Source organism: Manis pentadactyla, chromosome 3, assembly GCF_030020395.1.
Source record: "Manis pentadactyla isolate mManPen7 chromosome 3, mManPen7.hap1, whole genome shotgun sequence".
Classification (NCBI taxonomy): Eukaryota; Metazoa; Chordata; class Mammalia; order Pholidota; family Manidae; genus Manis; species Manis pentadactyla.
The window spans coordinates 98,707,852-98,720,219 of NC_080021.1; the positions used below are offsets into that span (position 1 = coordinate 98,707,852).

At 45.5% G+C, this 12,368-nt stretch overlaps 1 protein-coding gene across 11 annotated transcripts in view; it reads left to right on the top strand.

Annotated features, from left to right (window-relative positions):
* The window catches only part of CELF2 (CUGBP Elav-like family member 2), a 722,220-nt gene that overhangs the window by 571,114 nt on the left and 138,738 nt on the right, over nucleotides 1-12,368 (top strand). For 9 of the 11 annotated variants that reach the window (XM_057498181.1, XM_036908144.2, XM_036908142.2 and 6 more), the window contains one exon: nucleotides 8,279-8,475. In XM_057498181.1, the coding sequence (XP_057354164.1) occupies nucleotides 8,298-8,475 (178 nt within the window). In that variant the 5' untranslated portion in view covers nucleotides 8,279-8,297. Of the gene's footprint in view, nucleotides 1-7,883; nucleotides 8,114-8,278; nucleotides 8,476-12,368 lie in introns of those variants that run through there. The other 2 variants (XM_036908147.2, XM_057498183.1) reach the window with 2 other exon arrangements.

A 12,368-nucleotide genomic window follows, 5' to 3' on the forward strand; every position in this document is an offset into this window, starting at 1 on the left:
GCAATCATCATCAGCTCAGGGAAATGGTACAGCTTATCCTCTTTTGCCTCTGATTCTTTCAGATTCCATTTTAAAACTTGACCACAGGAATGGAATGTAGAACAGAATGCTGAGTGCCAGTTCCCACGGTGGAGTGGGTCACTTGCTGCCCACTCCCCGCAGGCCCTTCCGTCCCACGCTGCTCTGGGCCTTCCCTCTCTGAACCTTGGTTTTTTATTGTGCATGAGTCTTCTCTCTTCTCATTGGCTAAGAGTGGTTTCTGGGCAGGGATAAAGTATAGTTTTACCTCTCTCCTTCAAAGCTAGCGCAGTGCCTGACATGAAGCAGGTCTGTAATAACTGTAATACTGAGGAAGGCGGGGGACTTGGCATGAGAATAAGCCTCAGGTGGGTCTGAAGTCCGGCATGGGTGTCAACGCCTGCCCTCACTGCCTGGGAGTGTTTCTCCGAGGAGCGAAGAGCGCTGTGAGTGCGCTCCTGGCTTCCTCTTGTGGCAGTAAGTCCTGGCGGAGTAGTTTAGCTAGTGGCGAGGGCAGGAGCTCCTTGCTTTGAGAAGCACAGTTTCTAAAACCGAGGTACCAGGTACCAGGCACTGTGTCCCTGTCATTGGCCAATCTTGCTGAACTTCCCTTACTTTCATCATTTGCTGCTGGAATATGAGTAAGGAAGACATTGTTAGTAAAAAGCAGGGTTCACTCTGGGAAGTTTGGACCAGCACTGGCTCCCCACACGCCCCATAGGTCTCCATTTCAAAACCATTCACATCTCAGTGAATTGATAGGGTCCAAACCTGTTTATTTCCATCATCCAGAAGGGCCATTTACAGTTACTTGCCCAAGCAAACAGATGAATTCTGCAGCATTGAGCCGTGGGCAGGGAGGAGAGCCCGCAAAGGGGTGTGCACCCACAGCCAGCCACCCCCCTTATTTCCTCATCTGTGAAGTGGGGGCAGTAATCTGACCTCAGCCGTGGGGGCAGGATTAATTAATCTGAGCTCCTGCAGAACTTTGAAAATGTGAAGCCCGATATAAATCTTCTCTGCACCTATGATTTCCCTGTTGCCATTTCTGAAAGTTCATCTGAAAGCCCCTCCCTGTGCACACACCTCCTGCCCTGCTCTGAAGGCCGCTCAGCTGCTTCTGACAAATTGTAGAATGAAACAAGTCCCTGGGCGCCTCCCTGCCTCCCCAGCGAGGGTTAGAGTATGTCCAGACTCCAGGTACCCCCAACATGCCTCCACATTTACTTCTTTGTGGGGGTTTTCCGGCTTTCTGTGTTTTACTAGCAGTCAAGTTGAGATAAGGTAATAAGGTTCCCTTTTACTTGGCAAGTCCAACTGCCTGTGTTGTGTGGCCTTTTCTGCAGAAATTGTTTTCTACAAGTCAGTGTTACATTTCACCCTCGTAAACAAGCAGATAGCTTTTCAACCTCTGTCCAGATACCATCCAGCCAGCAGTCCAGCAGAACGCCCCTCACAGATGTGTTCTTTGTTGAATGAAATCATCTGTTGAGTGAAATCAATGTGCTCTACATTCTTAATAAATTATATTTTTTTCAAAATTTGCCTAAAGCACTGGGATGAACATATCATGTCATACAGGAGACTTGAGCTTTTCTTCAGAAGAGCATACATTCATTTACAGTTAGACCCTTTGGAGAAAGACTTTGCCTCCTTCAGCTGCTTAGGGTATTCATTTGCTCCAGTGCCCCTTCTCTGAGTTCAGCAAAGTGCAGACGTCTCCCTTCAGAGATTTGGGGTTCCGTGCTGTGATTGGTGTGGCCGTGACTCACAAAGCTATGGCTGCATGTGATAAAGGGTAATGATACCTTCCAGGTAAATAGAGGAGTATCACTGGGTTCATCATCTTCTTAGTAAGAAAACTGGTATCCAGAGGTTTAAGTTTACCAGAATTATTCAGCACCCCCACGATGCTGCTACAGCTGAGATGGGGCTGTGTCAGGCCAGTGACGAAGATGCTTTGTCACAAGGCAGTCACAGGCAATGGCGGTTTTCTGCCCGGTGACCCTGAAGTGGCAGATTTTCAAAGAGAGATGCAGCTTCCATGCTGGCAGTTAGGTGACAGCTGGTTGCTTTTCCTAAACTGAGAGGCTGCAGTAAGCTTCAAGTACAGGCTGGTAACTCCCCAGGGCGGTATGGAAAAGACCTGGTACTGTACACTGACCCCATACTGCCCACCCGTAAAGGAGAGAATTCTGTTCATAAATAGGGAGCAACAACCACATGGGCAGTGCAGGAGATTGTCGATATTCCTGACTCTGGCGCCCACCCTGTGGCTCACCAGGAGGCACCAGGCCCATTGCCAGCTACTTCCTGCTCTCGCCTCATGCAATTTAGTCTCGGACAATTTCCTTTGATGACCAGACAAAGCTCACTTCTTCACGTACTATTACTTAAGTACAAGTGATATGAAAAAATGATTCCCGGGCCCCTGGAAAGAGTGGCCTCTCAGCTGACTGGAATGATGGACAGCAGTGGGATATTAGGAAAAACTGGCACAAATGGTGGGGACGGGTGTGTTGGCTGCAGCCCCCAGCCCCCAGCTGAGCAGCAGCTCTGCCTGAGCCTGAGTGCAGGTGATGCCCCATCAGCTCCCCAGCCATGCCTTAGCCACCTGCGAGCCCCAGGGGCACCCCAGCAGGCACAGACAGGGAGTCACCCCAGAGCTTCACGCAGCTGGTCGTATTATCTAAATTGTCTTCCCCATACCTCACCTCCGGGTAAAAACCAGAACTGCACACTTAGAAAAATTAAGGGCCAGATAAGAACTGTTCTCTTAGTTTTATGAGTGAGGAAACTGAGGTACAAAGCAGTTACATGATTTGCCTGGGATCCCACAGTTAATTGAATACTGAGCCAAGACAAGAACCAGGTCAAGCTACCCGCCGTTCCCCTGGCTTGCTGCAAAGTGACTCAAGCATTAGGATCATGTTCCCGGCCCCTCATTCCAGTCTTTCCAAAACAACCTCCTGACAAAATAATACATTTTGGTGAATCTCAACTCCAATTTTTTTTTTAAATCCGTATTTGCATTTGCTTCAATTATTTAACATTACATAAAATTTTAAATTGAGTTTCTTAGTTGCTCTAGCCCCATTTCAAGTGTTTGGCAGCCACCTGTGACTAGTGGCCACCATGTTGGATTGTGCAGTTTGCACAGCATTTCCACTGCAGCACAAAGTTGGATGCACTGATGCAAGATATGCCAGGGACCCAGAAAAGTAAGACAGATACAAAGCATGGGAATAGTAAGATTACTGAAAACTACCAGGGAAATTAGCTATCTTAACACAAAATTTCTCCAAGACTAGGCATCTTTTTGTGTTGTTTTTGGGTTGGTACAACTTCGGAAGGTGGCATTGTATATCTTTTTACCCCAGGATTAATATAATTACTTATAGCCACTTGGTTTTTCCCAAGCCCATTTTGTAAGTTGGTTGCTTGCCCTTTTATATAGATAAAGAAGATGGGATGCAGAAAGTTGCTATCAAAAGGACAAGATGAAAGAATAGAAATATCAGTTCTTGTGTTTGCCTTCTCCAAAAGGAAATCTGCAATTGAGTGGGCCTTACAAAAGTGTGTTGTCCCAGGATTAATAACAATGATAATAATGCATTGAATCAATTATTAAAACTCTTATAATATTTTACTGCTTAGAGGAACCTCAGAATATTTCACCTATCATCTGTTGATATCATTCTCTTTACTCAAAAATAGAGTGAGGAAGTAGGACACTGCCTGTGCTAAAAGCAAAAGTAACATATCATTGTTTTTCCAAATGTCACATTATATTTTTGTCTTGGCTGCAAGGCTGATCCCACCAATGCCTGCTGGCATAGTGCTCTCTAACTTGTGGTCTCATTCCATATGGCATCTATCCTAGAGGAACCTTACCGTTGGCTCCTTGCCAAGAGCAAAAGCTGAATTGGCACTGGGTATCTCATTGGAGTTTGTAGGTAGAGTGCCAGAGAGGTGTGTGCCCATGCCTGTGACAACTGAGGTCACGGGAAACACCACCCCAGAGAAACCCAGTTGTGGAATATTAAACAACCACAGTTGGCCTTTACATCTTAACATATCCAGATTCTGCAGCCCCCTCTCCTTGGGGGCATGACACTGGGAAAGTCACTTTACTCCATGACTCTCCATGGCATCATTTCCAAAATGGGGATGTTGTGGAACTGTTGTGATATTGTATGTCAAGTATCTGGCAAAGTTTCCTGGCAAATACCAGACTCTCAATAAATATTTGAATTTGAATCTAACCCCTGCACTACTCTGGGTGTGAGGATAGCTTGGGAGTGCAGAGGAGTGTGCTTAACTAGTTTTCTAAACCTGAGGTCAGATTCTAGTAAATAGAAGAACTTACTGAGATTTGGGGTATCTCTTCCCATTATTACCCCTCTGTGAAGAGGGCATTGGCTCTCCATGGCCTCTGGCAACCCCCTAAGTTTTGATTATTGGACACATGATTTCTGGCTTCCTTAGAGGTATCATCACTTAGAGCCCCAGGGGGACAGAATAAATCAGTAAGTCTCCACTAAAAATGAGTATTGGCCAGGAAGAAAGGTGAGAGTCCAAAGGAGGAGGAGTTTGCTTGCATTGGAACGAAGTTAACCAGGCTGTCATGGGCATCATCAGGATCCGGGACAAGGGATGCAGCCACATGGGGGTTTGGAGAGGTAGGACACCCGTCCTGCACTGGACCTTTTGATGGAGAAGATGTGCTGTTGGCTTGTGTGACTGTTAGACATTGTTGGGTTTACTTAAGGAAGGGATCGTCATGCCCTTGGCATTTGCTATAACTCTTTGGAACAGTTGTTTCCAAAATGGTAAGTGTTTGATAAAAGGACAGAGAAGGTGGATGAGGGGTGCTCACTGGTGTGCTCCTGTGGGAATAAGGAGAAAGAGAACTGGTGGACATGGAGACACCATTATGTGGTTATTGAGAAAATGTGGATTTTTAAAGTATTATCAGGCCTGAGCCCTAACATCGTGCCCTCAGGATGGCAAGAGGTCTCTGGGCACCTATGAAGGATGGCTGATGGGAGACGGAGTATTAATACCTACTCACCACAGTGAAGACCAAAGCTACTCTCAAGTTCAGCACTTTGCCCCCTCCTCCCATAGGTGGAGCACAGGTGTGTGCAGTTCCCTCAGTGTTGCCTTTTGTTCATCCAGGAACCCTTGTCTTCTCATAGATTTACCACGAGCTGTTCACCCTCAGCCCATGGCAGACCCGATGTGACATTCGGCCACATGATGAATTAGAAATGTCTTGTGCTTAGGAGCCCCCTGGACCTAAGTTTGATTTCTGCTTTTACTGTTTATAAGCTGATGATCTTAGGAAAGAAACTTCATTTCTTAGATCTTTGTGTCTGGAAAAGAATACTTTCTCATAGGATTGTTAATAAGGATTAAAAATAACACATGTAAAGCACATGTATATAAATAAGTGCTCACTAAAAGACATACATTATTATTTAGGATATGAATTGTATTGAGTCTATACTATGAAAAATTTTGGATTGAAAAGTAGACTAATGATGCTCACTAGTTTCAAGTGCATCACAAGTGCAAAGAAGAGATTAACATTAGAAATAGCTAACATTTATTAGACTGGGTCCTGTCCTATACCAAGCACATGACACTGTGAGATGGCATCTCTTATTCCCACCTTACAGATGAAGAGTCTGAGACCCAGAGCAGCCCAGTTAGGAGGTGGAGGTATAAGAGTCTGGGCTCTGATGTCCTGCTGCTTCAGGATGATAAACTGATAAGGCATCTGTGAAGGATGGCTGAGGGGAGAGGAAATGGACTCACACTCACAATGTAAAGACCACAGGTAGAAGGTGCAAGCCCTCATCTCAGTCCACCTTTATATGTCTCAGGGAGTGTGTAGTTTTTGAGAAAGTAGAAAATGTCCCCCCATTTGGGGAGGCAGTAAGGAATGCTTGCTCTGGAATTCCAAGTTTAGATATCAGGATGAGTATACTGTCACTTAACTTCTCCATTGTATTAATTATGCTCTGTACAGGCAACATGCCACAGCCTCATTTTTTGAACTTCCGTTTCACTGTTAGCTGAGACCTGTGGCAATGCCTTCCTCTTTTCATTCTAGCTGATTGTCAAGAGCAGTAACCACAAGTCCTTCCTGTCACAGAAATAAGTCTTGCCACACTCTCAACTCTCAACGAGCTGTGAAAGCTATATTCTGTTTCATGTGGGGCTTTGCCACCTCCACCCTGCCCAAGTCAGCTCCACGGGTTAAAGTGTTTATCGAATTCTCAAAGGGTGACTTGAGAAGTGTAGGTGCATACGAACAAGACAAGTGATCAGCCTCTAATATAAACACGTATTACATTACTCCCAAATTGCTGAAAGATTTTCTGCTCAGTATTTCATTCAGTACAGTGTTTTTTAATAACAATAAGGTTGATTAGAGAAAGCTCTGAAAGTACTTCAAGTCAGTCTGATTGTTTAGCTCAAGGATTTTTTAAAAATGGTAAAATAGGTGGATAAGAAGCAGAAATTGAAGCCAGGACCTAGTGATGAGTATTTGCCATCACTGTCCTCTCTGGATTAAATTGAATTTATGAGTTCTCCTTTTCATATGTTTGCTGGTGGTGGTTAGCCATCATTGCCTTTTCTTTCAAGGAACTCAGGACTAGCCTAAGTCCACAGCAGATTTAAGGTGCTCTGGTGTTTTTTGACTGTTATAACCAGATAAGGAATCCTGCCTGAAATATTTGAATACTCTCTTATTACCCCAAGGCTACAGTGAGTGGCACCTGCTGTTGTAGTGAACTTTGAGATCCTGCAGACCATTTTTTACCTTTCTGCCTCATGGGCTGGGTAACAGTTATGGACTTGGCTCTGTAGATGCTCTGTCTTCCTAGTTCATACTTGTTCAGGTGCATTTTATTTTCACAGGCTAGATGCTAAACTAAGAGCACAGTATGCAAATGAATGCTGCTCAGGGCATTCAGCCTTGCCACTTGGCCAAGTAGGTAGGTTTAGGGTACATTAGGAGGGGGAAGGAAGAGTGTATGTGGTTTTGCTTTATTATTTACCATAGCTGAAAAGAAATAGGGGGATCCAAGTGGAAAATGAGTGCCTTTTTCATCATCATATTACATTATGGGGACTAGAATTACAGGTTCTAAACAAGTGTTCTCTCTTCCAAATCAGGGTTTTGGAAAACAGCGTTAAGGACGATTAATGTAAAAGCTTTATGGTCTCGCTCTTTGTATCAGCCCCAAATATTTACTGAAGCTAGGAGAAGAAAGGCAGACTTCCCTCTCTTCTCTCCCAAACGTGTGATTGTTTAGAACTCAAGTGCAACATCTGGAAGTCAGATATACAGAGAGCAATTTATGGAGTGTGAAAGATTTGAAATATTCAGTGTCCTTTATCAGGAACTCAACTTTCTGGGGCTGCATTTTTTCCCCCAGCACAAAGCCGGCAATTCTAAGATCGCCTTTGCCTCTCTGAATTAAAGCCTTTGTGGCCGGGTCCCATAAACAATGTGCTTTTTAAACGGGAGCCCCCTCCCCGCCCAGCCCTTTGCTCCAGCGTGGGCAGCCAATGGGCTGCACCCAGCCGCATTGCTGGGGCACTTTCCATTCTGAGCAGCAACAACGTACTAATTTGATGCACACATGGATGCCTCGCGCGCTCTGCGAATCCATCGCCAGCATCTTGCATTAGTCATCTGACGGACTGCCAAGTGTTTCATTTTCTTTTCATGTGACTTTATTATTACCACCTCTCTCCTCTCTTCCAAAAACCTCCAAAGGCGGTGGGGGGGGGGGGGGACGTGGGAGGAGGGAGTGGAAGGGGGAGATCCAGCAGAAAGCCAGCCCTGCCTTTCTTTGCACACGAGAGCCAGTGCGGGGCTGATAACGCTGCAGATGCGTTGATGGCAGCCTTGCAGAGCGAGACCTGCACTTAACTTGCAGCTGCCTCCCAAGCCGGGTTTCAAGATGTCCACGCCCCGGGTGACAGCCGGCGGGGCGCTGCCCTGGGCTCAGGCGGCGATGCTGAACAGCAGCCTGCATTGAGCCCGCAGCCGCGGCTGAGGAGCAACCTAATGGTGCCCGCGCTTTGTTTTAGTTCATCAAATTTCCACGACTCATTAGGCACTTTGCCCCGCGCCCCTCTTCCTCCTCTTCCGCCTCCCCGCCCCCACCCTCTGCTTTTTTCTTCCTGTCGCTCACCACGCAGCCCTAACTCTGGCTCCCGGTTCCCTTTTTGACAGTAACGGCACAGCCAACAAGATGAACGGCGCTTTGGATCACTCAGACCAACCAGACCCAGATGCCATTAAGATGTTTGTCGGACAGATCCCCCGGTCCTGGTCGGAAAAGGAGCTGAAAGAACTTTTTGAGCCTTACGGAGCCGTCTACCAGATCAACGTCCTCCGGGACCGGAGTCAGAACCCTCCCCAGAGTAAAGGTACAGAGCGCGGGTCGCGCGGGGTCGGGCATCCCTGGGCGTGGGGCGCCCGCGCCTTGCCCCGTGCCCGCAGCCGGCCCCTCCCCGCACCCTGCCGCCGCGGGACAGGTGGACGGGCTGGTGAGGCAGCGGCGAGGGCGGGGCGCAGGGAGGGAGGGCCGGCGCCCTGTCCGCCGAGATGACTCTCCGAGGCCACTTTCCAGGCGGCGCAGGCTCTCTGGACGCAGTGGCTGCCTCTCCAAGGAACAGTGTTCCTCAGCCTTGCATTTCAGGAGCCTACTCTTTCTACCCATGCTCTCCTAGTACTATGCATATAATTACAATTGCATTTCACTTATCCATAGCCTGTGCGGATCCTGAAATGCCTTATAAACTGTTCATGAGATACCATTGATATAGAGGATGGAGGGTTGATTCACTTCTAAAAGGGTCGTCAGTTCTTGGGGTCTAAATGGGGATCAGTACATGAAGTGTGCCTTTTCTGGGCTGGGGAAAGCAGCACCCTAGTGGCCTGAGATAGTTAGCACAACTTCGCTGATGCTTGGGGCTTACCCCCTCACCAATGGTAAGATTCAAGTGTACCATCTGGTGGTGTTACTGCCTCCATTTTGAGGGTGATGGGAGTGGGGGTGGGGTGCAGTCACTAAAACAGGCCAGAAACCTCTGTAGCAGGTGAAGCTTCTGTGCATTGGAGTCATCCTTTTTAAGTTCCGTGCAGGGTGAATTTAAAATATCTCTATGGCCACCACTTGGCCCCTGTCGATGTTTTAACCTTGATTTAGTCATTTGGTTTTTCTCTGTTCTTGATCTCTTGGTCTTTCTTCTCAGGGCTCCCTGTCTTTCTTTGGATCTCTGCTTCTTTTTCTCTGTACTTTGGTGTTTCTGTCTGGCCTGTTATTTTATTTCTCTGTTGGCTTGCCTAGAGCTCCTGCAAGTTCATCATTTGCCTTTACATACACGTCCGCTGAGCACATGCACATCAGCACATATTTTTATCTCAGCCTCTTCCTTACTGTCCAGGTGAAGAGATAGGGCCAAGTAATTGTTAAGATGCTGACATTCTGCAATACTGAGAAATGGTGGGCCTGCTCCTGTTCCCTGTAGTTGCTGAGGTCTGATAGGACTTTTGGGAGCCTTTTAAGGAATATAAAAGCCCCTAGCTAATACTCATTTTATTAAAGTGAACAGATACACCTTAAGATTATGCTCATAAAACTCTCATTTTCTATCCCAAACATATCACATCATGCCAAGAGTCTTTTCTAAAGAAGTTATATAGAATTTTGTCCCCACATACTTGATTGTCCCATAATTTGAAAAACAAATTCAGATATCTGTGTATCAGTAGGATTAAAAACATCCCTCATGGGCAGTGTTGAAAACCTTTATTGATCATATTCCTAAACTATTTACATACATATGTCCCAAAAGGAGAAGACCAGAATTTGTTTTAATACTTCATTTTCATACTATCCTACGAGGTAAAGAGAATGTGAGGCACTGGACTGGAACTGAGGAACCACCCAGTAGAGGCCTCCCACCAACTAGAACAGAAAACTAGGCCAGAGGCAGCAAACTAGTGCTTCAGAGCAGCAACCACGGTGTGCCCTTGTCCAGGAAAACGTGCCTCCCAATTTCAGTTTATTCAGCGTTTTTCAGAATAACCTCTGACATAATAACTGGAGCTCGTTTATGTTGCCTGATTACTTGCATTTTAGCTTTTGATTATACATATGTTGCCTTAACCAAAAGGGTCTTTCTGTCAGTCAAGCAAATACTTGTGCACAGCCCTAGTTCTCCTATTTTATCTTCCCTGGTGTTCCTCTGAGCAGTGCCTTTGCCAGGCTATATATGAGACTATACATTTTGTTAAGTTTACTCACCAGGTCTTCTAACTAACTTCATTATAATAATTTGCATAAGGCCAGAATCTTAGAGGGAAGCAGAGGCCCAAAGAGGGAGCCAACATTTTTTACATATACACTATGTACCAGTCCCTATATTATTAGGAGCTTTACATATGCTGTCTCAGTTCTTGCTGAAATCCTGAATGTGGGTAGTACTAGTCACATTTTACTCATAAGGAAACTGAAGCTTAGAAAAATTTAAGAAGTGTAGCCCAGTTTACCCACTGGTAAGTGGCAGAGTAGAAATTTGTGCACAGTCCATCTCTCTTCCTGTATGCCACCATCTTGCCCCTCCGTTAGATGACGCCAAAAACCATCCTTGTTCTGCCCCATTTCAGGGCTGGCCTTCTCCTTTCCCTAAGTGTCCCCGAAGTAAAAGGAAGGCATTTTGCCCTTTAAGAGCAGGATTGATTTTGCTTCTGTCTTTGTGCTTAGTTTTTATACTCACGGGTTTAGATTGTACATCATTCCAACTCCTGGTATCATGGGATAGAAGTTACAGATGAAATCATTCAAATCTTACCTTTGGAAATATAGGTCAATTCCCATTACTGTGAACTCCAAATCTCACATCAAATATTGCTTGCAGTACGTGGGCTGCCAGCCAAAGCTTGAAAGGGTTTTTGTTATATAGACATCTCTGTTGTAAGGGTATTTGTTGTGATGGGATTTGAGCAGTATTATGGCATTCCCCTCAGAGAATTACAGCCCTTAGCCGCTTAGATGTAGAGCAGCAGAAACCACCACTTTCTTTTACATGGATACCTATGTGTGCCATGTGCTGTTTGCCTGTTTCTACATAAAATAGAGCCTCACATTTATATTGGTCCTGTCTGTCAGCAAAGTACAAGTATGTTTTCCTAGGGCTGATGTCAGAGCTTCAAAATCTGAGCTTTGAGCCATCTATCTAAAAATGGTTTAAATTATCTAAATAAGATTTTTGGAGTGGCCTTGATTCATTGCCTTACAACATCAGCGAGTCCAAAGAAAGAGGCAAAATTAGGCTAATACCTAATCCAGGTGACTCAGGGTTTTCGCTCACTTTGCATCTAATGTTCTGTTGAGTCTTGAGTTATAAAAATCATCCTTTAAGAGTTAGAGCCTAAGCCACCCAGCTCTTCTCTCTATAAATGTATATGTTGACCAAGGATGCTCTGTAACTCTGGGGAACCTGGCTAAGAAACCCATCCCACCTTCTAGGACTTACGGAGAAGACATTTTATGCAGCAGTTATTAGTTGAGTGTGTGGGTGGTGAGAAATACCACATTGTAGATAACAGCATGGCTTTTGAAGTCAGGCAAGTCTAAATTCAGTTTCTGGCTCTACCACTTCCTGGATATTGGCCTTGGGCATGTCACTTAACCCATCTGAGAGTAGAGATAGTCGTCATCGAGTTGCTGGGGTAGAGTTCCAAGCTTTGCACAGAGCTGGGATATCAGAGCAGCTCATTTGTTGTGGTGGTGGCTGGTATTACAATTATTACATCACTGTCCCCAAGAACTTGGAATCTAATAGGGATAATGAGGCTGGTACACAAGTAACTATAATACAGAATGACATGAGATAAGTATGAAAGAGAGGAGCATATGTGAACTCGGGAAATTCAGAGGGGGAATGACTAGCTTGCAGCTGAGGAGATAGAAAAGACAGAATATTTACCAAATCTTGAAAGAAAAATACTGGAGTTCAATAAGTAAAGAGAGTGTTGAACATTACAAGTGGACAGACTGGCCTGGTTCAGGCATGGAGGTAACAAATGCAGTGCACATTCTGGAATCTATGAACTCTTCCAAGGCTCAGAGGAAATTCAAAAATACATAGAATGAGTTGGAAGAGGGACTTCCTGGGTTCTAGAAATACAGCCCAGGGCTGGTTCTTACAGAGCCTTGACTCTCACGCTGAAATATTTGCACTTTATATGTTAGAAAGTCAGTGCTCGTGAAGGGTCTTTCAGCCAAGGGATAAGAAGCCGGGAGACCATGCAG